Source organism: Taudactylus pleione, unplaced genomic scaffold (assembly GCF_031769625.1).
Source record: "Taudactylus pleione unplaced genomic scaffold, aTauple2 ptg000362l, whole genome shotgun sequence".
NCBI classification, from domain to species: domain Eukaryota; kingdom Metazoa; phylum Chordata; class Amphibia; order Anura; family Myobatrachidae; genus Taudactylus; species Taudactylus pleione.
The window spans coordinates 575,722-603,624 of record NW_028284763.1 but is presented as its reverse complement, the minus strand read 5'-3'; the positions used below and the strand labels follow the sequence as shown (position 1 = coordinate 603,624).

Below are 27,903 nucleotides of genomic sequence, written 5' to 3'. Positions count from 1 at the left end.
AAAGTCCTGTAACCGTAAATGGGAGCAAGTAATGCGTGGGGATGAGAGACGCAGTTCTTGTGCTGAGCGGAGAGGTCGGGTTGGGAGATATTTTGAGATGAGTGAAGAGATGTATGTTGGTGTAATTCGGTTAATGGCCTTATGTGTAAGTAAGAGTATTTTGTATTGAATACGGTAGAAAACCGGCAACCAATGGAGGGACTGACAGAGCGGGGCAGCAGACGATGAACGTTTGGCAAGGAAGATAAGCCTCGCAGCTGCATTCATAATGGATTGTAATGGCGATAGCCTGTTTTTGGGAAGACCAGTAAGGAGACTATTGCAATAGTCAATGCGGGAAATAATGAGTGCATGGATTAGAGTTTTTGCAGTGTCTTGTGTGAGATATGGTCGAATTTTGTATATGTTTTTTAGATGTATGTAACATGATTTTGAGACAGATTGAATGTGGGGAACAAAGGACAATTTAGAATCAAGGATGACACCAAGGCAGCGAGCTTGTGGGGTGGGGTGGATTGTTGAGTTATCAACAGTGATAAAGAGATCAGAATGGTAACTGTTATTGGCTGGTGGAAATATAAGAAACTACATGCTACATGAGTTCATGCCCAGGACAGACAGGATGTTGGTTTTGTCAGACTGGGGATTGTTGGTCTTCCAATTGTCTGTTTGTGAAGTTACCGCTGATGCTGGTTGGTGCTTTCTTTACTTTTGTCTTTGTCTGCATGTATTAGCAAAACTGTGTGTGTGTGTGTGGGGGGGGAGGAAGTGTGTACACATGATGGGGAGTCATATCTGCAGCATTAGAGAAGTTTTTTTTATTTTGATTGAAGCATCACAGCAAAGGCTTATGGGTGACTAATACATTCATACAGAAAATGTAACATAAACACCCTCATGAAAATATAACGCAGTCTCAGAAACTCTTATTTTTTAATCTATTCATCTTTTTCTTTGATCTGACAGTTTCGTTTCTTAAGGCAGAGGTATATTTAGGCCTATAAAGGGGCATTTCACCACGATCACTCTCGTCATGTCTGCCAACACCACGATTAATACCACCATGTCTGCCAACACCACGATCACTCTCACCATGTCTACCAACACCACGATCACTGCCACCATGTCTACCAACACCACGATCACCCTCGCCATGTCTACCAACACCACGATCACTGCCACCATGTCTACCAACACCACGATTAATACCAACACGACTTCTACTTCTATGACCACTATCTCCATGACCACTAACACTACGGCTAATACTACCAGGACTGCTACCTCCATGACCACTATCTCCATGACTACCAACACTACGACTAATGCTGCCACTGCGGCTCGCTCTGCTGGTGCCACTCCTTCCACTGCTGCTGCTGCTACTGCTCCGTCCTCTCTTTGATCTCCTCACCCTTGTGTGCTAGAGAAATATACATATAAAAATGATGTTAGTGTATAGAAATAATATTTGTGCAATCAGTGAGTAGTGATAAATGATAATACATCCTGTCTGTGTGATATTAGAAGTTTCTTTCTTTTTTTATGAACTGAGAAAAAATTATTCAGCAGCAACATACAATAACCAAAGATACTTTTAATCTTAATATTAATCTCTTAATATTAGAGTTTGTGGTGCATTATTGCATGTGGCTTCTAGCACTTTGCACTTGCAGTAAACAGGTCGACTGGATGACTATTAAGGAAGAAGATGGTATAACTTAGTCTTAGGTAGAGTTTACAATGTGAATATAAAATCCATCTGTGCTGCGCCATTGGCTCAGTCCAACAGACCTACAGAGCCTCCACTGTTCCCACAATTATCTGCTCTATATTCTACTACCATATGCATCATTTGTTCTGTTCTCTATCCTGTTCTGTTATCCATAGGGAGAACTGAATGAAGAGAAGTGTCATACATTCACCTAGCTTCATTCACTCCAATTCCAACCAGACCTGCCAAGTGGTCCCAGTCCTGAGCCCAAACCAATCCCAGAATCTAACACCCCTTTTATGCCATCACACTACTCCACATGTCCCTTTTATGCCATCCCACTCCTCCACATGCCCCTTTTATGCCATCCCACTCCTCCACATGCCCCTTTTATGCCATCACACTACTCCACATGCCACTTTTATGCAATTGGACTACTCCACATGCCCCTTTATGCCATCACACTCCTCCACATGTCCCTTTTATGCCATCACACTACTCCACATGCCCCTTTTATGCCATCACACTCCTCCACATACCACTTTTTATTCCATCACACTCCTCCACATGCCATTTTATACCATCACACTCCTCCATATGTCCCTTTTATGCCATCACACTACTCCACATGTCCCTTTTATGCCATCACACTCCTCCACATGTTCCTTTTTTTGCCATCACACTACTCCACATGCCCCTTTTATGCAATTGCACTACTCCACATGCCCCTTTTATGCAATTGCACTACTCCACATGCCACTTTTTATTCCATCACACTCCTCCACATGCCACTTTTTATTCCATCACACTCCTCTACATGCCACTTTTTTGCCATCACACTCCTCCACATGCCCTTTTATGCCATCACACTCCTCCACATACCACTTTTATGCAATTGCACTACTCCACATGCCCCTTTATGCCATCACACTCCTCCACATGACACTTTTTATGCCATCACACTCCTCCACATGCTACTTTTTATGCCATCACACTCCTCCACATACCACTTTTTTGCCATCACACTCCACCTCATGACACTTTTATGCCACCACACTACTCCACATACCTCTTTTATGCCATCACAATCCTCCACATGACACTTTTATGCCACCGCACTCCTCCATTTATGCCATGACACTCCTCCACATGCCAATTTTTGCCACTACACTACTTCACTTATCTCTTTAGTGCCATTACACTCCTCCATATGTCCACATACCCATTTTATGCCAATACACTCCTACACATAAATAGATAGATATGAGGTAGATAGATATGAGATAGATATATATAAGATTGATAGATAGATATGAGATAGATAGATATATATGAGTTAGATAGACAGATAGGATATATATGAGATAGAAAGATATGAGATAGATAAATAGATAGACATGAGATATATAGATACGAGTGAGAAAGATAGACATGAGATATATAGATATGAGTGAGATAGATAGATAGACATGAGATAGATATAGATATGAGTCAGATAGATAGATCGATAGATATGAGATAAATAGATAGATATGTATGAGATAGATATGTATGAGATAGATAGATATGAGATAGATAGATATGAGATAGATAGATAGATAGATCGATAGATAGATAGATAGATAGATGGTGTCATCCTTGACTCTGAACTGTCCTTTGTTCCCCACATTCAATCTGTCTCTAAATCATGTTACATACATCTAAAAAACATATCCAAAATTCGACCATATCTCACACAAGACACTGCAAAAACTCTAATTCATGCACTCATTATTTCCCGCCTTGACTATTGCAATAGTCTCCTTACTGGTCTTCCCAAAAACAGGCTATCGCCATTACAATCAATTATGAATGCAGCTGCGAGGCTTATCTTCCTTGCCAAACGTCTGCTGCCCCGCTCTGTCAGTCCCTCCGGTTTTCTACCGTATTCAATACAAAATACTCTTACTTACACATAAGGCTATTAACCAAACCACACCAACATACATCTCTTCACTCATCTCAAAATATCGCCCTACCCGACCTCTCCGCTCAGCACAAGATCTGCGTCTCTCATCCCCACGCATTACTTGCTCCCACTCACGGTTACAGGACTTTCTTAGGGCTGCACCCACTCTATGGAATGCCTTACCACACACAATACGACTTTCCTCTAGTCTCCAATCCTTCAAGCGATCCCTGAAAACTCACCTCTTCAGGCAAGCTTATCAGATCCCAGAACCGCCCTCACAACCTTCATAGTTACCATATCTAATTACATCCCCTTTTACAGTCCACACATAACCTCACACATTGTCTTTCTCTCACATCCTCATGACATTTGGCCGACATTCCTGTGTGACTGGATCATGCAGCCAACCAAGAAACTGTGCATTGTGGCTGGACCAAGATGCAATATATAGCACCTATCCTTGTGTATCAATGCCTATTTCCCTATAGATTGTAAGCTTGCGAGCAGGGCCTTCCTACCTATATATCTGTCTGTTGTTACGGAATATGCTGCGCTATATAAGAAACTGTAAATAAATAAATAAATAAATATGAGATAGATATATATGTATGAGATAGATATGTATGAGATAGATAAATATGAGATAGATAGATACATAGATAAGATAGATATGAGATAGGTAGACAGATAAATAAAAGATAGGTAAATCACTAGGTAGATAGATATATGCTATAGATATAAAGATAGATATGAGATAGATAGATGAGATAGTTATATAAAAGATAGACTAATATAAATGACATAGATAGATAGGTAGATAGATTGATAGATTGATTGATATGAAATATATAGATACAGTAGATATATGGACAAGAGATAGATGGATATGAGTGAGATAGATAGATAGACATGATATAGATATGAGTGAGATAGATAGGTAGATAGATATGAGATAGATAGATATATATATGAGATAGATAGATATAAGATAGATAGATATAAACATATGAGATGGATAGATATGAGATAGATAGATATGAGGTAGATAGATATGAGATAGATAGTTAGATATGAGATAGTTAGATATGAGATAGATAGATAGAGAGATATGAGATAGATATATATGAGATAGATAGATATATAGATATGAGATAGATACTGTAGATATGAGATAGGTAGATAGATAGATAAATAGATAGGTAAATCACTAGGTAGTTAGATATGAGATAGGTAGGTAGTTATGAGATAGATAGATAGATAGATACTAGAAAGATATATATGAGATAGAAAGAGATTAGATAGATAGATAGATAGATATAAAGATAGATATGAGATAGTTATATATAAGAAAAACAGATATAAATGAAATAGATAGATATGATATATATATATATATATATATATATATATATATAGATAGATATGATATATATATAGATACAGTAGATATATGGATAAAAGATAGATACATAGATATATATGAGTGAGATAGATATGAGATAGATAGGTATGAGATAGATATATAGATATGAGATAGTTATATATCAGATGGACAGATATATATGACATAGATAGATATGAGATCTATATATATAGATACTGTATATGGATAAGAGGATAGATAGATAGATAGATAGATAGATAGATATGAGTGAGATAGATAGATAGACATGAGATAGATATGAGTGAGATAGATAGGTAAATATATATGAGATAGAGAGATAGATATGAGTGAGATAGAAAGATATGAGATAGGTAGATTGATGGATATGAGATAGATAGATAGATAGTTGTGAGATAGATGGATAGATGTGATAGGTAGGTATGAGATAGATCGATAGAGATACAAATAGATAGATATAAGATAGATAGATAAATATGAGACAGATAGAGATATGAGATAGAGAGATAGATAGATATGAGATACTGCAGATATAAAGATAGATATGAGATAGGTAGATAGATAAATATATAGGTAAATTGATAGGTAGATAGATTTGAGATAGATAGATATAAGATAGACAGATATGAGATAGGTAGATAGATAAATAGATAGGTAAATCGATAGGTACATAGATATGAGATAGATAGAGAGATAGATAGATAGATAGATATGAGATAGATAGATAGTTAGATATGAGATAGTTATATATGAGATAGATAGATAGATAGATAGATAGATAGATAGATAGATAGATATGAGATAGATAGATATGAGATATGTAGTTATATAGATATGAGATAGATATGAGATAGGTAGATAGATAGATAAATAGATAGGTAAATCGATAGGTAGATAGATATGAGATAGGTAGATAGATAGATATGAGATAGAAAGATATTAGATAGATAAATAGATAGATACTAGAAATATAGATATGAGATAGATAGAGATTAGATAGATAGATACTTGAAAGATAGATTTGAGAAAGATAGATAAGATAGATATGAGATACGTAGACAGATAATTAAATAGATAGGTAAATTGATAGGTAGATAGATATATGCTATACATATATCTAAAGATAGATATGAGATAGATATGAGACATTTAACTATAAGATAGACAGATATAAATTAAATAGATAGATATGAGATATATAGATAGATAGATAGATAGATAGATAGATAGATAGATAGATAGATATGAGATATATAGATACAGTAGATATATGGATAAGAGATAGATAGAATAGATAGATATGAGTGAGATATATATGTAGACAGATATGAGATAGATAGATGGATAGATAGATAGATATGAATGAGATAGAAAGATATGAGATAGATAGACAGATAGACAGATAGATAGATAGATAGATAGATGAGTGAGATAGATAGAGACATGAGATAGATATGAGTGAGATAGATAGATAGATAGATAGATAGATATGAGTTAGATAGAAAGATACTAGAAAGATAGATATGAGATAGATAGAGTGATAAGTAGATAGGTAAATCGATAGGTAGATAGATATGAGATAGATAGATATGAGATGTATATATATATATAGATATATAGATATATGGATAAAAGATAGATAGATAGATAGATAGATAGATAGATAGATAGATAGATAGATATGAGATAGATAGATAGATAGATAGACATGAGATATATATGAGTGAGATAGAAAGATATGAGATAGATAGATAGATAGATAGATAGATAGATAGATAGATAGATAGATAGATAGATAGATAGATATGAGAAAGATAGACATGAGATAGATACTAGAAAGATAGATATGAGATAGATAGAACGATAAGTAGATAGGTAAATCAATAGGTAGATAGATATGAGATAGGTAGATAAATAGATATGATATATATATATATAGAGAGAGAGAAAAAAGATAGATAGATTGATATGAGAGAGATAGATTTGATAGACAGGAGATAGATATGAATGAGATAGATAGATAGATAGATAGATAGATATGAGTGAGATAGAAAGATATGAGATAGATAGATTGATTGATGGATATGAGATAGATAGATATGAGATAGATAGATAGATAGTTATGAGATAGATGTGATAGGTAGGTATGATATAGATAGTTAGATATGACATAGATAGATAGATATGAGATATATAGATATATTGATAGACATGAGTTAGATAGATAGATATGAGTGAGATAGATAGATATGAGCAGGCTTGGACTGGGGCCCCGGGGATTCGGGGATTTCCCCGGTGGGCCTCGGTGTTTAATAGCCACGCCCTCTTTTGCGAGTGGGCGTGGTCTAGACCAGGTCGCATGCAGGGTTTATTTTATAGCAGGCTGTTTAGGTGACTGACCCGGCTGCTGATCGCTGACCCCTCCTTCCCTGCACTGGGCTGTCTCACATCACCTGCCGCGGCATTCCGCGCTGTTCACTACTTTGTTTATAGCCTTGCTTGCAGAGTCCCGTCTGGTGTAAGCTGCTGCCCCTCCCCCAGAACCATCCACCAATGAGGTAGGTTTGTCTCTTCTAGACACGCCCGCCTCTCCTCTCTCTGCACGGACTCCTGTGGCTTCCTGCTCCCTGCACAGCACTCTGACATTACAGAGAGTGTGAGGCTGGCTGGAGGCTGCTTTATATAGTAGTGTGCAGCATGGATTGCTTCATGTCTCCTTGCACTTGCAGCAAATGTCTCTCTCCAGTCACCTGCCATGAGAATGGCTTCAGGTAACATAGGACAATAAAAAAAAAGTTAATAAGTGCAACACCCCAAACCCCCCCCCCCCCCAATCCACTACACATGTCCATTTTCTCTGCATCCCAATCCTTGGAATCCTCCTAATCTCTGGAATGTAACAGACCCTCTTGTCTTGTAAATTGTAACCCTCTCCCTGCCAGCCTCCTATTCCATGTACAGTATAGATTTTATTCCTGCTAAAAAATAGATTAAATATATTAGGTATGTATATAGAATATACACTATATATGTATGTATACTATGTATATGTATGCATGTGTATGTGTATGCTAGTTATATGTATGCATGTGTATACTATGTATGTATATATGTATGTATATGTATGCTATGTGTTTGTATGTATGTGTATGCTATGTATAAGTACAGTATGTATGCATGTCTGTGTATACAATGTATATGTATGTATTATATATGTACAGTATGTGCGTGCATGCATGTTTGTATGTTATGTATGTATGCATGTCTATGTATACAATGTATATGTATACTATATATGTATTCTATGTATAGTTAATTGTGTATGCATATATACATGTGTTCTATGTACATGATTGTTTATGTACAGAGGGTCTGATTCAGAGCCGGACGCTATTTGCGGACGGTCGTTCTGATAAAGGGGGTGGCTATTTAAATGAACCGTTCGCTCTTTGCGGTCTGTTGACGCCTCTATGTCTGAACGAGCGAACAAAACATGGTCGTTATTTGGAAAAATACGCCCCCTGGCCGCTCGCATCCTACGTCATGTCCGCTATTTAATAGATTAATCGAGTACATCGAAAGGCGAATGAACTGCTCGCTATTCTTGTGGTTGGTTTTTCCTACCGCTATCTTACGAGCAGTTCTGACTATAAAATAACCAATGACGCTGCTGTATTAATTATGCACACCTTTAAAACGCCCATTTTGACCGTTTGGCACGCCTGCGTTCTGATCTCCACTCCCCGTTTTCAAGCACCTTCCCCTGTTACCACCCACATACGCCTCATTCTGTCACTCAAAATAGCAGGCATTCACTATTTAGCGAACAAACGATTTTCGGCCGCACTGACTGGTTCGCGCATGCGTATTACAATCCGTACGTATGCGCAGTTGTGCAAACATCGCTCGAAACGAACGAGCGGCCGCTTACGAGCGGCTCTTAATGAAGCCCAGTATGTGTACACTATATATATATACACACATACTCAGCATATGTGTGTGTGTGTGTGTGTGTGTTAACTATGTATATTATATATAAGCAATAATTGGTGCCCCTTTTATTAGACTACTATAATAAAAGGGTCACCGATTATTTATACTTTTAGAAAGGGGGCACGGATTATTACTCATTTAATAAAACAGAGCACAGAATACTATAATAAAAGTGGGCACGGATTATTGGTATTATATTAAAAGTGTCATAGATTATTGGTATTATTTAATGGGGATGACCATACCTACAAAAGGCTGGTCATGGTCACGCCCCATCAGTGGGCCTCTGTCATTGCATTCCCCTGTGGGCCCTTTATGCCCCAGTCCGACACTGGATATGAGTGACATAGATAGATAGACATGAGATAGATAGATATGCGTGAGATAAAAAGATATGAGATAGATAGATAGATATGAGTGAGATAGAAAGATATGAGTTAGAAACATATGAGATGGATAGGTAGGTAGGTAGATAGATAGTTATGAGATAGATGGATAGATGTGATAGGTAGGTATGAGATAGATAGATAGATAGATATGACATAGACAGATAGATATGAGATATATAGATTGATAGACATGAGTTAGACAGATAGATATGAGGGAGATTGATAGACATGAGATGAGATCATAGATAGAAGATAGGTATGTGATAGATAGATAGATGTGAGATAGATAGATAAATAGATAGATATGAGGAAGATATATAGATATAAGATAGATAGATAACTATGCGATAGATAGATAGATAGATAGATAGATACATAAATAGATAGGTGAATCGATAGATATGAGATAGATGATAGATATGAGTATAGGCAGATAGATAGATATGAGATAGATAGTTGTGATAGGTAGGTATGAGATAGATCAATAGAGATACAGATAGATATGAGATAAATAGATAGATAAAAGATAGATAGATAGATATGAGATAGATAGATATGAGATAGATAGATAGATAAAAGATAGATAGATAGATATGAGATAGATAGATATGAGATAGGTAGGTAGGTAGATAGATAGGCAAATCAATAGGTAGATAGATATGAGATAGGTAGATAGATATTAGATAAATATTAGATAGATAGATGCTAGATAGATGCTAGATAGATAGATAGATATGAGATAGATATATTGATAGATAGATAGATAGATATGAGATAGTTATATATAAGATAGATAGATAGATATGAGACAGACAGACAGACAGACAGACAGATGTATAGATATGAGATAGATATGAGATAGGTAGATAGATATTAGATAAATATTAGATAGATAGATGCTAGATAGATGCTAGATAGATAGATAGATATGAGATAGATATATTGATAGATAGATAGATAGATAGATATGAGATAGTTATATATAAGATAGATAGATAGATATGAGACAGACAGACAGACAGACAGATGTATAGATATGAGATAGATATGAGATAGGTAGATAGATAAAGAGATAGGTAAATCGATAGGTAGATAGTTATGAGATAGGTAGATAGATATATAGATAGATAAATATTAGATAGATAGATATTAGATAGATACAGTAGATAGATATATAGATATGAGATAGATAGATAGATAGATAGATATAAGATAGTGTAATGAATGGGATCTGTGTTAGAAATGTATTTGCAGCATCTCAGTCCTTGCAGCGATTAATTAACTTTTTAGCCCATTTGTGTTCCCCTTCCTGTCTCCTAGCGTATGTGTGATCATTCTCAGGACACACATTTCCATTAGCAAGTATATTATTTACTGTAAGAATGGCAGGAAATGTAATGTTTAGTACTGTCTAGCCCTTGATGTTTAGCCTTTGTCTAGCCCTTATCAATATGTCTGTTTATTAATAACCAGTAGAGCAATATAACACCTCCTAGAACAAAAGACCCTCTAAGTTAATTCCCACCTCCACAAGGGACGCTCAGGATTTACTCCTCCTTCCATTTGCCTGTTTTGTGCCTCACTTGAATCTGGCAGACTGAAAGGAACCAACCCAGCAGGTGTTCGTCAGGGAAGTAATATCTGGGGGAGGTAGGAGATAAGGGACGTGCACCAATCAGGAAACGGTACAACCCCCCTGGGTGGTCACAATATTGTGGGAAATTGGAAGGTTTCAAAAGAGGTCACCGAAGGCAACTCCACATGTTAGTCGCTGACTTTGTCTAAGAGGTCTCGCTCTGCCAAGGTGCTAGTGGAACGCATCACCAGTTCTGTGTGGATTTGTACTTTGGAAATTCTGCAAGGACCTATACGCTATTCACTGCTGTGTGTTCTGTGATTAGCTTCTACTGTATGGGATCCTGGAAACTCTTGGTTGGACCTAGGGACTATCACTGCTGTGTTATCTCTGATAGTTTCTACGTGTGGGGTCCTGGAAACGATTGAGTGGACTTATACACTATTCACTGTATGTGTGATCACCGATAGTTTCTACTGTGGGGACTAAGGGTCTCTAGCTATTTCGTGGAATTGTTCTGGGACGTTATACTCTACTGGGACTGCCTCTGACTGGACTGCTAATTGCCTGTTCACTGTACTTACCACTTGTCCTGACATATTATCTACTTCTGTGTGCTGTGGAAAAATAAACCATCACTTTGGTTTCATCTGCTCGGTGTCTGGGTTATTGAGAGAACCCCGTATCCTCATAGATAGATAGATAGATAGATAGATATTAGATCGATAGATAGATATGAGATAGATACATAGATAGATATGAGATAGATAGATACATATATAGATAGGAGAAAGTTAGATATTAGATAGATAAATATTAGATAGATAGACAGATATGAGACAGACAGATATATAGATAGATAGATAGATAGATATGAGATAGATAGATATGAGATAGATAGATAGATAGTAAGATAGATATGAGATATTATAGATAGATAGATATGAGATAGATAGAAAGATAGATAGATATGACATAGATAGAGAGATATGATATAGATAGATATGACATAGATATGAGATAGATAGATATTAGATAGATAGATATAAGATATGAGAGAGAGAGATAGATAGATATGAGAGAGATAGATATGAGAAAGATAGATATGAGATAGATATATAGATAGATAGATATGAGATAGATATGATATAGATAGATAAATAGACAGACAGAGAAAGTGGTAGGAAGGAGAGATACACGGAGTCACCATAGAGAGTAGCAGGAGAGGAGGAGCAGGGCAGCACACTGGAACAGGCAGTGTCAGGTAATGTGTCTCCAGCAGGCTCCTGTTATACAGTATATACAGCTAGTAATGTATTAGGTAATCTGCATGTGTGCGCGGTCACATTACTGGCTATGCACACAGTCACCGTAGAGAGTAGCAGGAGAGGATGAGCAGGGCAGCACAAGGGAACAGGCAGTATCAGGGTTATGTGTCTCCTGCAGGCTCTTGTTTTACAGTATATACAGATAGTAATGTACTAGGTAATCTGTATGTGTGTGGTCATATTACTGGCTATACACAGAGTTAACATAGAGAGTAGCAGCAGAGGAGGAGCAGGGAAGTATATGGGAACAGGCAGTATCAGGGTAATGTGTCTCCTGCAGGCTCCTGTTATACAGTATATACAGCTAGTAATGTATTAGGTAATCTGCATGTGTGTGCGGTCACATTACTGGCTATACACAGAGTCACCATAGAGAGTAGCAGGAGAGGAGGAGCAGAGAAGCACAAGGGAACAGGCAGTATCAGGGTAATGTGTCTCCTACAGGCTCCTGTTATACAGTATATACAGCTAGTAATGTATTAGGTAATCTGCATGTGTGTGCGGTCACATTACTGGCTATACACAGAGTCACCATAGAGAGTAGCAGGAGAGGAGGAGCAGAGAAGCACAAGGGAACAGGCAGTGTCAGGTAATGTGTCTCCTGCAGGCTCCTGTTATACAGTATATACAGCTAGTAATGTATTAGGTAATCTGCATGTGTGTGCGGTCACATTACTGGCTATGCACAGAGTGATGTCACACAAAGCACGCTATTGCGTTCTACTCACACGTCGCCATCTCCAATATATTTTTGCCACAAGATTTACAGAGACAGAGATGAGAAGATTTGAACACATATTACATACTGTATATTTACAATCAATAATGAAATCACTTACATCGAGATGAGCATCGTCACATGAAATCACAATTAAATATCCATCATTTTTAATGGAGAAAGAGGCCGTGCAGGATTTTACCATCTGACAGAGAGGAAAGAATTAATTACGAGTTAAGCTATAAATATCGTATAGTAAATGTTATTAAATGATTTCATGGAACATCAGAAAAGCTGCATACACACACCACAATTTTGTTACCAACGATTTTATGAACGATTTTCTGTCAGATTATCTGTCAGATTTTTTAAAGTTTAATGAACGATTTTTTGAACTACAAACAATTTTTGTAACTTCCCTTAATGAGAATTGTTCAGTTGGTCAGTCAGAATGAACTACAAACTACAAACGGGAACGCGCATGAACAATTATCGTTCATCGTTATAACTCAGAAACTGAATGATTTTTTCAACGATTGAACGATAACGACATCGTTATAGTTAAATCGTTCAAAAAATCGTTACGTGTGTATGCACCTTTAGTACTGGATTGTATTATGTGTTTCTCTGACTGACACCTCCCCATCACCCCTGATCACCCTGATCTGACCCCAATCCTGCCAGTCACCACCCCCAGCAACAAGCACCTGTGTCCCCACTGGTCATGCTCGTCAGTCAGAGCTGGATTAAGGGGGGGGACAAGGGCCAAGTAGCCCCGGGACCCCTCTTACGGGCCCCCGCCCCACCAACCGCAGCTGCTTCAGTTAAGAGATCAGCACCACTCTGCCCTGTCTCTTTCATCTAGCCTGGGGTCACCGGGTGTTAGTATCAGGAGGCCTCTCCTTGTGCAGCATTGCCGCGTGCGTCCCTCTCCTCCAGCGTCCCACATGTATGGACACATATGCTGGGTTCCCTGGACCCTGCTACTGCCCAAAGGGCTTCCGCACTGCTCTATAGCACCACCACTTATGTGCACAAGCCCCCCGCTGGGCACACCACTAGTATAGACTCTGTTGCGGCGTGCTGCACCAGGCGCATGCACTACAATGTCTAGCAACCCCTGGCTCCATTCTGTCACTGTAATACTGCTGGTAAGATACTTGAAAATACAGCTGTTACTACAGTGTTAACCCCTACATTACCATTACTGTGGTCCTGCATAAACCCTGTACCTGCTGTTTACCGAATAAACCCAGCACCCTGGCTGAGAAACCTCTGTGTGGCCTTACAGTCACTTTCCCAGCCAATGTGCACCTATTGTGACCACCATCCCAATAGGCTGGTTGCGTAGGATGGAGATGAGCGGAATCGCTCCCCATGCTGCCTGAGAGGAGACTCCAGAGTCTGCCCCCTGCTGGAGGATTGCTGGTAGGACCTGCCTGCTGCTGCTGCTGTCTCCTCAAGCAGGTGTGGGGGGAAGAGGCGCATGCAAATCGTGCACACTTGCTTGCTCTTCTTCTTCTAGGACCTGCCGGAGGCTCCCAAGTTTACAAGTGGCCCCCCGCACCCCTGGAAGAGTAAGCATTCCTCCTGCATCCTGCTCACCTCCTAGTGAAGTGGTGGGCAATCTTACCGGCAGAAATCCGTGGTGCGTGAGTAAGTGGCAGGGCCTAATGACACGATTCTATGACAATCACATCATTTGACGCTGCCCCCTATTGAAATATGCACAATTCCCTGGATTTAGTTCAGAGGGCGGGGCCTAGTGACACAGATAGTCCGGCCCCGCCCCATCACTGCCCCATCACTGCCCCCCTGCAGTTCTAATTGAATCCTAAGCAGAGGGAAAGCAGACCGGGACTAATATGTATAAATCACTATAGCTGTGTCGCCGATGGAATATTACTGCCCTGAGACTCTAATGATAAAAGGGAGCCTGTAAAAGAAACATATTACTGGGCATGTTCTGTACTATTATAGGAGATATAGGAGGGGACGTTATTAGTCTTATTTGAAAATATCAACAAATAAACCACCTATGTTTGTTGTTGTACAGGTCTACTTCTGTACCCTAGTGTGGAATAAAAGCCATATACTGTATATCTGCAATATATAGAGACAGACAAATCATAGGGTCTGAGGAGTTATAGAAATATATTGGAATAATATCTAACTTGTCTTAAAATGATCTTAGGCTAATGGTGACATATAAATGGTGTACATTAGAGGATCAAAGGTTAAATGGAATTCTAGCCATTTGTAGGACTCTATGGAGAATACAGCCCATTTATGGCATCTATTGGAGTATTAGCACTGTACTACTCAGGGCCGGATTAAGGGAGGGCGACAGTGGCGGTCGTCCCTGGGCCCCCACACCCGAAGGGGCCCCCACTAGCAGCGGTGCGCTGTCTGCACCCGCTGCTAGTGTCCCCTCCGCTAGTGTAGTGTAGACCGCGCAGTGAGCGCAGGCTACACTACACAGTGACATACACACAGCCGCCGACTCTCATTGGCTGCTGCACAACGGAGGGAGCCAGCCGGAGCTCACTCATGAGCTCCGACTTCCGGCTCCCCCCGCATCTGCTGATAATAGGAGAGATGTCATGACGCTGACGTCTCTCCCATAGTGCAGTGGAAGAGCCCGAACTCGGAACGGGCAGCAGCGGCCGTGTCAGGAGCGGGGATTCAGGTAAGTGGTGATTTTTTGTGTGTGTGTGTGCATAGGGGAGGGGGCCGCTACAGAGGTCACTGCATGGGGGGACAGCTACAGGGGACACTGCATAGGGGAGGGGGCCGCTACAGAGCTCAGTGCATGGGGGGACAGCTACAGGGGACACTGCATAGGGGAGGGGGCCGCTACAGAGGTCACTGCATGGGCGGACAGCTACAGGGGACACTGCATAGGGGAGGGGGCCGCTACAGAGGTCACTGCTTGGGGGGGCAGCTACAGGGGACACTGCATAGGGGTGTGGGCCGCTACAGAGGTCACTGCATGGGGGGACAGCTACAGGGGACACTGCATAGGGGAGGGGGCCGCTACAGAGGTCACTGCTTGGGGGGCAGCTACAGGGGACACTGCATAGGGGAGTGGGCCGCTACAGAGGTCACTGCATGGGGGGACAGCTACAGGGGACACTGCATAGGGGAGGGGGCCGCTACAGAGGTCACTGCTTGGGGGGGCAGCTACAGGGGACACTGCATAGGGGAGGGGGCCGCTACAGAGGTCACTGCTTGGGGGGACAGCTACAGAGGACACTGCATAGGGGAGGGGGCCGCTACAGAGGTCACTGCTTGGGGGGGCAGCTACAGGGGACACTGCATAGGGGAGGGGGCCGCTACAGAGGTCACTGCTTGGGGGGGCAGCTACAGGGGACACTGCATAGGGGAGTGGGCCGCTACAGAGGTCACTGCATGGGGGGACAGCTACAGGGGACACTGCATAGGGGAGGGGGCCGCTACAGAGGTCACTGCTTGGGGCAGCTACAGGGGACACTGCATAGGGGAGGGGGCCGCTACAGAGGTCACTGCATGGGGGGACAGCTACAGGGGACACTGCATAGGGGAGGGGGCCGCTACAGAGATCACTGCTTGGGGGGGCAGCTACAGGGGACACTGCATAGGGGAGGGGCTGCTACAGAGGTCACTGCATGGGGGACAGCTACAGGGGACACTGCATAGGGGAGGGGGCCGCTACAGAGGTCACTGCATGGGGGGGCAGCTACAGGGAACACTGCATAGGGGAGGGGCTGCTACAGAGGTCACTGCATGGTGGGGGGGCAGCTACAGGGGACACTGCATAGGGGAGGGGGCCACTACACAATGCACTGCATGGGGGGGGCGCTATTGGAGTCACTATATAGGGGGCCTCTTCATGGGGGCACTGGGGGGTGTTTTCTAGGGTCAATGCATAGTGGGGACAACCACTGGCCCCACTGTATAGGGGGGGACTACTACTGGGGGCAATGCATAGGGGGGTTACTACTGGGGGCAATAGGGGGGACCACTGCTGGGTCTGGGGGCACTTTATAGGGGGCACTGTATAGGGGGACCACTACTGGGGGCATTATATAAGGGGCACTGCATAGGGGGACCACTACTGGGGGAACTGCATAAGGGGCATTACTACAGTGGGCACTGCATATGGGGGACCATTACTGGAAGCACTGCATAGGGGGGGACCACTGCTGGGTCTGGAGGCACTATATAAGGGGCACTACTGGTGGCACAATATCGGGGGACCACTAATGGGGCATTATATAAGGGGCGCTGCATAAGGGGCATTACTACAGTGGGCACTGCATATGGGAGACCATTACTGGGGGCACTGCAGAAGGGGCACTGCTACTGGGGACATTGCATAAGGGCCCCCCACAAGTTTGTTGCCCAGGGGCCCCCACAGACCTTAATCCGGCCCTGGTACTACTTATCCTAAAATCAATATAATATTATACCTACCTAGTGCATATTTACATGGGTAGGGCTATACGGATTTACAGAATTGAATGAATTTATAATTTATTCCACACACAACAACACACTATTTAGTGTGTAGAGGATACAGGCATAGTGACGGAGCATGATTAGGTATTTACATTTTTTTTCTTTCTGTATTTTTCTTTATTTCGCTGTGTTTTAATTAACCACTTAGGTTGCTTTTAAAGTTAGTATAAAAGTAATGTTTTAGCTACATTTTTTGCGAGACATTGTGCACTCGTATTGGGATTCTTTTGCTTCTTTGTATTGTGATCTGTCGGTAGGTATCCTAACCTTCCCCTCCCCCTACTCCTAATCCTCCCTCCCCGGTGCCTAAACTTAACCTCCCCCTTCCCACACCCTAAGCCTAACTCTCCCTCCTTAGTGCCAAACCCTAACCCCTAACTCTAAACCTCCCCCTAACTACAGTACTTACCTTCAGGATGCCAATGGTAGGGATGCCAGCACCTGGATTCTGAGTGCCCGCATCCCCTTTGCCAGAATATTGACTGCATCCCATCATGGGCATATAGGTGGAATTACAGCCTGGTCAGAGGTGAGCGCACACAGGATGACTGGACTGGTGGAAATGCTCGCTGATAGGGATGACAGCTACGCTCACAGGCGGATGGATAAGGACAGTGCGGCCAGCTCTGAATACAGGCAGCGTACCTCAATTCTATCGCAGTCCCCCGGCCAAGGTGTGTGCTCCTTTGTGTCTGTCTGCTTGTCTAGTGATACATGTAGGGAAATGACTCAGTATGTGCGTCTGGTTATTCCAATATTTACACTGCAAAATCAGTGGGGTCTATTCACTAAGCCTTGGAGAGAGATAACGTACTAACCAATCAGCTCCTAACTGTCACTGTATAGGCTGTGCTTGAAAAATGACAGTGAAGAGCTGATTGGTTGACAATTTATCTTCGTCAATTTTATCTCTCTCCAAGGCTTCGTGAATAGACCCCACAGTCAGTTATGTTGTGCAATTATTTTCTCATTGTCAGAGCTACTACCCCAAACTCTACCCTGGAGGTGATACATTGGGGTATATTTACCAAAGGTCGCTTTTAACTGCTTTAAAATGGCTCAAAATCTATGTTGCTTATCTGGGGGCTAAATCACACATTTACTAACAGACGATTTTTGATTTGGTTTTTTAAGTATTAGCAAATGTGTGATTTAGCCCCAGAAACCCAACCTCGATTTTGATCAATTTAACATCGATCTAAATTGACCTTTAGTAAATTTACCCCCTTGTGCTTCGGGACTTACGCTGCCGTCTTTGAATGCACAGTCCTCTGTAATGTCACTGGCAGGCTCTGTGATGTTACTGGCAGACTCTGTAATGTCACTGGCAGACTCTGGAATGTCACTGGCAGACTCTGGAATGTCACTGGCAGACTCTGGAATGTCACTGGCAGACTCTGGAATGTCACTGGCAGACTCTGCGATGTCACTGGCAGACTCTGCGATGTCACTGGCAGACTCTGCGATGTCACTGGCAGACTCTGCGATGTCACTGGCAGACTCTGCAATCTCACTGGCAGACTCTGCGATGTCACTGGCAGACTCTGTGATGTCACTGGCAGACTTTTCACAGGACTTTTTTTTCATCATGAATCTCAGTTGGTGGTAACGAGAGTCTTCATCCTATAGATAGTAGTAATATAGGATATATATATGAGATTGCAGTAATACTTTATACTGTATACAGTTCAATTCCAGATATTTCATAACTTCCAGATGTGTCCTCTGCACTGAGGCTTTAGTTGCACCAAATAGCCCTTCCCCAGATACTTGGCCGCGACGAGCGTCTTTTTCGTGCAAAATGTGCACCTTATTCGCATCAAACTAGTGGATATATTTACTAAGGATCAATTTTCATCGATTTTAAATTGATCACAATCGACCTTTAGTAAATATACCCCTAGATCACAGGTTCTCAAACTCGGTCCTCAGGACCCCAAACAGTGCATGTTTTCCATGTCTCCACACTGAATCAAGTGAAATAATTATAGTAGCTCCACCTATGGACCTTTTAAAATGTGTCAGTGAGTAATGATTACACCTGTGCACCTGCTGGGTGACCTGCAAAACGTAAACTGTGTGGGGTCCTGAGGACCGAGTTTGAGAGCCACTGCCCTAGATGTATGAGGAAACCTGTACTGCTGTCTTCTGTGGTAAATATAAGCTGTAAATACTGAAAGCTGGTCACTTACCTGCATATACTCAGAGTTATTCCCAAGGAGCATATAGACAGCATCTTCCCCCGATAATTTGTTGTAGTAATCAGCGCTGATCACAAGCATGGAGGCGATGTCCTCTTCAGTCCATTGCATTGTGGGTAATGACGCCATGGCAGCGGCTGCGATGGCTCCCAGCACTAGGCACATGGTCAGAGACCTCTCCATGCTGTGTGACTGACTGGTGCCTCTGACTGATGCAGCGACTCTCAGTACATCGCGCTTTATATGCGTCTCACTGCTCTCTGTGTACAGCAGGAATACGTCCAATAATGACGATGATTTATCTGAGATTGCTGCATGAAGTGACAGGAAGGACGTAAGCATCTAATAACAAAGATTATCCCCACAGACATAGTAATATAAACACTGTATAATAAATTAGTGCACATGGGATTAATGTGCTGTGTTCTTGCCAGCAGTACAAACAAGGTTTTGAAGAAAAGACGCTTCTAGTCTTCAGTATTGACGACACGCACAGTGCTACATTACGCCTCTAACTCTGTGATATAGCCGCTAGCACAGACGCACTTTGCATTCGCAGCTCCTTGAGTGTCGCAAGCTGGGCTGAGGATAAAGTGCAGGAAGAGCGCGGTCATGCAAAATGCAGCCAATGCTGACCACTAAATATATATATAATGTGTCTCTTTGGATGCATATCACTTGCAGGTGATAACGAATGACTGCCTTTAGTAATTGGCTGAATGTGTCTAAAGCTGGGTACACAACGACAGATATATTGGGTACACACTGACAGATATATTGGGTACACACTGACAGATATATTGGCTGATCAATTGATCGGCCAATGTATCTGGTGCCCGTCGGCCAGTGTGTGCCAGCGATATGTCTGTGAACGACGTCGTTCACAGACATATCACGTCAGCTGTGCTGCACAACCGATGAATAGATATATCTGCAGACATATCTGTCCATCGAGCAATGAGTATGGGCGATCTACCGACCGCTCGTACACATGCAGCAGCAGCCGCAGGGAGGGGGCCAGCGGGACTCGCAGGTGCCTGGAAGATGATGGTTGTTTAGTGTACAGAATATGAACGACCATCATCTTCAGATATATCTGCCAAGCGTTTACCCACCTTAAGGGGTCTAGTGACTAAGCCTTAGATGGAGATAAACTGGACAGAGGTAAAGTACCAGCCAATCAGCTCCTAACTGTCTCACACCATCAAAAAATGACTTTTATCTATTAGGATACAGCTTGATACATATGGGCAGACCCCAGTTCCCATAGAAACCTTTGGAGACTGCTTTGCAGTAGAAAAACAGAAGGACCGCAGCAGATATGTTTGATATCTGTCACAGAACTCTTATAATACATATGGGGGGAAACATAATTCATGCGGAAAACCATAGAAATCAGTTGCCATTCCGCAAAGCTACATTGATACATTTCAGCCCCGTGATTGCTCCAGAGCCGGTGAGTGTACAAGAACACGTGATGCCAGATCATTCGCTACTCAGACTCATCTCCAATTGAGTATTACGGGACCTAGCTGGGTTGTAATGGGGCATTCGCTCATAGGCTGCAGTAAGTTCTGCGAGGGCGTGATGGTAATGGAATTGTGTCCCATGCAGGGGTGTATTTGCCCTAGGGAGAGGGATGATAGAAATGTGCGCTGATTATGATGATGCGGGATGCGAAGGTCTAAATACCGGCGCCGAAATCCAGACAGCGTCAGGTTCCCAGCACCAGTATCCCAAATGCTAGCATCCTAAGGGTAAGTATCAGCAGTTAGGGGAGGGTTAGGGTTACGGTGCAGGGTTAGGGTTAGGCACTAGGGGGAGGGTTAGGCGTTGGGGAGGGAGGGTTAGGATTAGGGTGCGGGGAGGGAGTGTTAGGCTTAGGCACTAGATGGGGAGGTTAGATTTAAGCACCAGGGAGGGAGTGTTAGGTTTAGGGTGCAGGGAGGGGGTGTTAGGCTTAGGCACTAGGTGGGGAGGTTAGGTTTAGGCACCAGGGAAGGAGGGTTAGGGTTAGGGTAGGAGTTAGGGTTAGTGCTGCCATACTTACCTATGGGTGTTGGGATTCTGACTGTTAGGATGCCGTTGTCAGTATTCTGACCAACAGCATCCAGACCACCGGCAATCCTTACCCAACCTAGTAAGTCAGGTGCTAGTTCTTTAGATGAAGAGCAAAATGTATTAAATAGTGGGTTCTAAACCACAGCGTTTTGGTGGCAGTTTCTAAATGACAGCCCTGTTCTATTCTATTCTAAAATTTATTTTGACAGCGGTTTTGGACTAAGTAAATCTGCGGAAGCAAAACCGCTACCAAGCCACCACTAAACCTCCGGGGTTTGGAACCCGCCGCTTAGTAAATTTTGCTCAAAGTGTCTTTGAACTCCTGGGAAAAGGTTATTTTGGTAATTGAGAAAGATCTAACAGTCTACATTTTTTTGGTAACGGTCTCTGTAATTATGGAATCCTCATTGGCAGAGAAAGCAATATCATTGAAGGGGAGAGGGATATCAATTAAATTAATATGAATTTGAAAAGTGCTAGCAAACCTTAAGATAATAAACAAATGTAAAGATACACAATTAATACCTTTCCAAATGAAAAATACATCATCAATATATCTGCCATGTACAGATTAACAAGACCAGAGCCCATGGGAGTTACCAATAACAATTTGATTCTCTTTATTATATATTAGTATTTAATATTTATAGATATTGGGCACTGCCATTGCCACTAGATTTTTCCCAAGAAAATGTAGTTCTCATTTCAGTGTTTGGTAAATCACTTATTTCTAAATAGTAGTCCATTTAATTTTTTAGCATTAAATATTTTTTTACAAAAATATTTGTGTATATTTATGAGAACTGTGAAGTTTAAATAGGGACAACATCAGCCTTCAATGCGATGTTACCAAGTCCCTTTCCTTACAGTGAGTATAGAGAAGCAGATCAGACACCTGGATAATCAGAAGGGATAGTGGTATCTGCTGCTGATATGAAAGTTCAGCTTCAGGGCCTGATTCAGACCTGCTCGTGAGCGCACAGCACTCGCAAGCGGGTCGATGGTCCCCCACTGCGCATGCGCACTCCGGAGCCGGCTAAGGCATGTGCATGCGTAAGACTCGGCCAGCGATGGGCGCTGCGTCGCTACGGGTCTCACAACAAAATGGGGTGGCTGTCAATTGTTATTGAGAGCTCTCCCCATTTTGGAGGCAGGCAGGGGGGGTGGCTGGCCAAATGGAGGCGTTCCCTAAGGAACACCTGCCAGTTGGGGCAGCCTCAGTAGTGAGCTTCTGGCTCTATTAGAGCCGGAAGCTCAATGGGGCTTGCGATGGACAAGACCCTACCACAAGGGTCTCATCGCAAGCCCGATGGTCGCGACCATCACCTGGCTGCTTGCAAAAGCTGTGGGTGATCACCCACAGCTTAGCGAGCGTCCAAGAGGCCGGTTAAAATAAATAAAATGCCGCCCTGATTCAGAGCGAGTGCTCTTAAAGAGCATCCAGCTCTGAATCAGGCCCTCAGTGCACTGAACACTCACCCTCTTTGCAAGAAAGATTGACTCTCCAGACCAGGTGTGTAGTCCCATTCTTTCTGGACAATGGTTTCAGTAAGGAATGCTGTAACCTCTATAAGAGTTTGGATTCATGTGGAGACTTTCCCAAGCACATTTTATTTGTGCATCAGTGTCCCACAGGGGTAGCTCAAGTGCTGCTCCAATTTGGGGTGCTGCAGTTTTCTCTTACTAATGGAAAGACCCCCTCTCTGTCTCTTCTGCATTTTCTAACACTGTATGTTAGCAGTAGCACTTAGCTACAGACAGATGCTTCTGCATTGCTCCTTGCAGACCCTTTGCTGACTTCTAGAGATACTAAAAATCACTGTCATAGTGCTATATAGTCATTTGGTGAACAGTGGACTGGTACTATAAGATCATGTTCCTTGGTTTCTTTGCTGGGCTTGTTCCCAAACACAGAAGAATATTGGCTTTCTGTTCAGAATTTGTATAACTGAGAACTGTTCGCATTCTGATGTGATACATTGTCTTAAAAAGATAGCAAAGTATTACATGTCGCTACGGGTCTCACACCAAAACGGGGTGGCTGTCGATTGTGATTGAGAGCTTGCCCCGTTTTGGAGGCGGGCAGGGGGGGTGGCTGGCCAAATGGAGGCGTTCCCAGGTCTGATTGTGAGATACTCCTGAGTGATGTGGTATGCTAGAACGTCCTCTATGGCAATGTGTTGTGATGGGACTGAATAATAAACCCCACCAGATGGTAGAGAGAAGATATCCACTGAAACTGCTGAGATTAGTGGTGAGAGATCGGAGGCTTAGCCAGGTGCTGTCACCCTGACCTGTAAGTGAGCCAAGAATGCAGAACATGGGTGTCCACTCTGAGAGGCTTCCTTGTTGGAGCATGTCATCCACACATGAGTATTGAATTAGGCAGTATGCAGATTAGTTAGGAGAGGCACCCACAGAGTATTACATTTATTGAGATCAGAGTAGGAAGAAAGACCCTGCTGAGAAATGTGGAGACAAATTAAAATTCTAACCAGGGCAATCTTAGGGCAATTGTGGTATTTGATGCAGCTGAAATTAATGCTACCAAGAACTATATATAGTAAGAGAAAAAAATGTTTTTTAATTCTTTATTTTGTCAGACATATGGTGGTAAATATGCAAAGACCGAGTTTGGGTTTTTGGACGATTTACCATTGGTTTTGAAAACCGACCATTTACTAAAGTAAAAAACAATGACAAACAGACCAAAAACCCGGATTGGAACTCAGTCCTCAGGACTCCACACAGGTCACGTTTTCTAGGTCACCCAGCAGGTGCACAGGTGTATTCATTACTCACTGACACATTTTAAAATTTTATTTTTTCACTTGTGATTCTATGAGAAGACCTGGAAAACATGCAATATTTGGGGTCCTGAGGACCGAGTTTGAGAACCTGTGCTTTAGAACATCAGACTAACAATCAATATTTTCTCATAGACCAGAATAGGATTTCAAGATTTGCTAATAGTTAGTTTTAAAATTAACAAAAAAAAAAAAGACCTTATTGTCAGATGTTACTATGGTATACTGAGGTAACATTACAGGCATTTCATAAGTGTCATATGTTACTATGGTATCCTGATGTAACATTACAGCATTACATAAGTATCAGATGTTACTATGGTATACTGAGGTAACATTACAGCATTACATAAGTGTCAGATGTTACGGTATACTGAGGTAACATTACAGCATTACATAAGTGTCAGATGTTACTATGGTATACTGAGGTAACATTATGGCACTACATAAGTGTGAGATGTTACTATGGTATACTGAAGTAACATTACAGCATTTCATAAGTGTCAGATGTTACTATGGTTTACTGAGGTAACATTACAGCATGACATAAGCGTCAGATGTTACTATGGTATACTGAGGTAACATTACAGCATTACATAAGTGTCAGATGTTACTATGGTATACTGAGGTAACATTATGGCATTACATAAGTGTCAGATGTTACTATGGTATACTGAAGTAACATTACAGCATTTCATAAGTGTCAGATGTTACTATGGTTTACTGAGGTAACATTACAGCATGACATAAGTGTCAGATGTTACTATGATATACTGAGGTAACATTACAGCATTACATAAGTGTCCATTGTTACTATGGTATACTGAGGTAACATTACAGCATTATATAAGTGTCAGATGTTACTATGGTATACTGAAGTAACATTACAGCATTTCATAAGTGTCAAAGGCTTTTCTTGAAAATTACATTAAGTTTATGCAAAGAGACAATATTTGCAGTGTTGACCCTTCTTTTTCAAGATCTCTGCAATTCGCCCTGGCATGCTGCCACTCACCTTCTGGCCCACATACTGACTGATGGCCGCCCATTCTTGCCTAATCAATGAATGGAGTTTGTCAGAGTTTGTGGGGATTTGTTTGTCCACCTGCCTCTTGAGGATTCACCACAAGTTCTCAATGGGATTAAGGTCTGGGGAGTTTCCTGGCCATGGACCCAAAATTTTGATGTTTTGCTCCCCGAGCCACTTAGTTATCAGTTTTGCCTTATGGCAAGGTGCTCCATCATGCTGGAAAAGGCATTGTTCATCACCAAACTTCCCTTATCTTCAATTTCATACTTGCCAAATCTTTGGATCGTCTTTGCTCCAAGTAGACATCCAATGGTAAAATAACAAAATGCACAGAGCCCATAGGTCAGGCACTGGTCACTGTACAGACAGGTCACTGCCAATAAAGCGAGTGGGGAAGTGCTGATTGGCTGAGAGCAGACACTGCCATAGCAATTGTTATAATGGGTGCAAGGTGTCCGGCGCACATAGGACCCCGAGTTAAGGGGGCCCTGCACTGCACACCCTGCACCCATAGAGTGCCTGCCCTGTGTCGGCAAGTGGTTCCCTCCTCCTCCACTGCACCATTTTTTCAGTAAAATGTAACGGGAAGATGGAGCCATGCAGTGAAATACAAAACTCTATCACTGTGCCAGAGCTTTTTCTCTCTTGTACGCATGTGCCATCTTCCCAAAAGTCACTGGGAAGATGGCGCCACAGAGGAGGAGGGACCTGCTTGCCAACACAAGATGCAGGGAAATAAAGGCTTAAGGTGGGTGAGTGGGGCTACGCAAAGTTCTGTACTTCATAAATGGGATCCAGTCCTGTGGTCAATAGTTACCAGGTCGAGATTCATAATGTCGTCACCACAATGTCAACACTAGAATTTCGAAATGGTTCAATATGTTGGCAGGTACCATGTAGATACCCTGATAATGTTGACATGTTCATAATGAATAGTATATATAAAATACTACTATGTAAACATGTTGACATTCTCAGAATGCCGACGGTTAGGGGCCGCCCTGGAGGGTTAGAGTTGGGCGGCAAGGAGTGGTAATGGGTAGGCTGCGGAGGGTGGGGCGGTTAGGGTAGGGTGAGTGGGTTCAGTTCCCTGAGAACCAAACCCACCTGAACTTTGGGGATCCGTGGCAGATCCGAGTCGGCTCGGGTTTTCCCGCCAGACTCGGATCTGAAAGCAAGGCAAAATGTCATCATCCCGCTGTTGAATTCTCGCGATCGCCGCCATTTTTCATACCGGCTGTGGAGAGTGAAGAGGGAAGGAGCTGGGACCTTTGCTGTGCTGTTGTTAATTGCATGCTGATGCTGTGCATAGGGGCTTTCTACAGTTGTGTTGCTTAATGTCCATAGGGGCTGGCTGTTATCCATATAGGGGCTGGCTGTTATCTATCTGGATCCAAGCGCCTGCAATCTTTACCACCAATACCGGCATCATCATCAACATCCTCATTCGTGATTGGAAGTAGTCCTGCATCCAATTTCATAAGTATGACTGACTCCTCTCCTATCCGTGATTCCTCAGGAGGATCCTTGAGTGCTACACCTGTTGCTGCTGCTGGAGATGGATCTTCATCCCAGAAAGGGACCAGGAGGACTACTACTAGTAATTTTAAAAAAAAATTGACTGTTAAATAGTCCTTTGATAGAGGAAGTAAGTATAACAGCTGCTACCCAGGTTCACAGCGGATCACTGACGCCATGATGGCTGTGCTAGTATTAGATGGTGAAATAATGAAAAATGAGGATTAGAGTGTGGAGGAAGTGCAAAAGGAGGATGAGGGGGAATTTTGTGTCCTATCTGATGCTAATGTGGATGTTGATGATGAGGACGTTTGCGTAAATCAGCCACCAGTGGCAGCAGTTCTTGCTCATGATCAAAAGAAAGCCAGAAAAGCCACGTCTTGGCTGTGGAATTATTTTAATTCTGTGACAGTTGTGAAGGCATCTGTTCCATTTGTAAAGCCAAAGTTAGCAGAGGAAAGGACATTAACCATCTAGGCACCTCCTCCCTGTTACATCATTTGCAGCGAATTCATGCAATTTCTTTAACAAAATTATAATAATTTGTAATTAATAACAAGCAGTCCAGTATCAGCTACCAGCAGATTGGACCAGCACATGCAATCTCCGCCACTAATTGAAGGTAGTCCTTTCAAAAAATGTTTTGTGGGGGCCCAAACAAACCAAGGAGTTCAGCCACGAAAGTGTCAGTCCTAGTCGCTAAAGTGCTTGGTTTGTT

General features: G+C 42.2%; 1 protein-coding gene across 1 annotated transcript; it reads right to left on the bottom strand.

The window, feature by feature from the left end:
* LOC148508518 (uncharacterized) lies at nt 1-26,499 on the bottom strand. Its single transcript, XM_088444413.1, has 5 exons — nt 26,485-26,499; nt 19,761-20,111; nt 18,814-19,191; nt 13,190-13,273; nt 1-1,420 (listed from the first exon to the last, which is right to left on the bottom strand). Exons 1-5 carry the CDS (start codon nt 26,497-26,499, stop codon nt 917-919), a joined length of 1,332 nt encoding a protein of 443 aa, XP_088300539.1. The 3' UTR covers nt 1-916.
* Between the last annotated feature and the right edge of the window lie 1,404 nt (nt 26,500-27,903).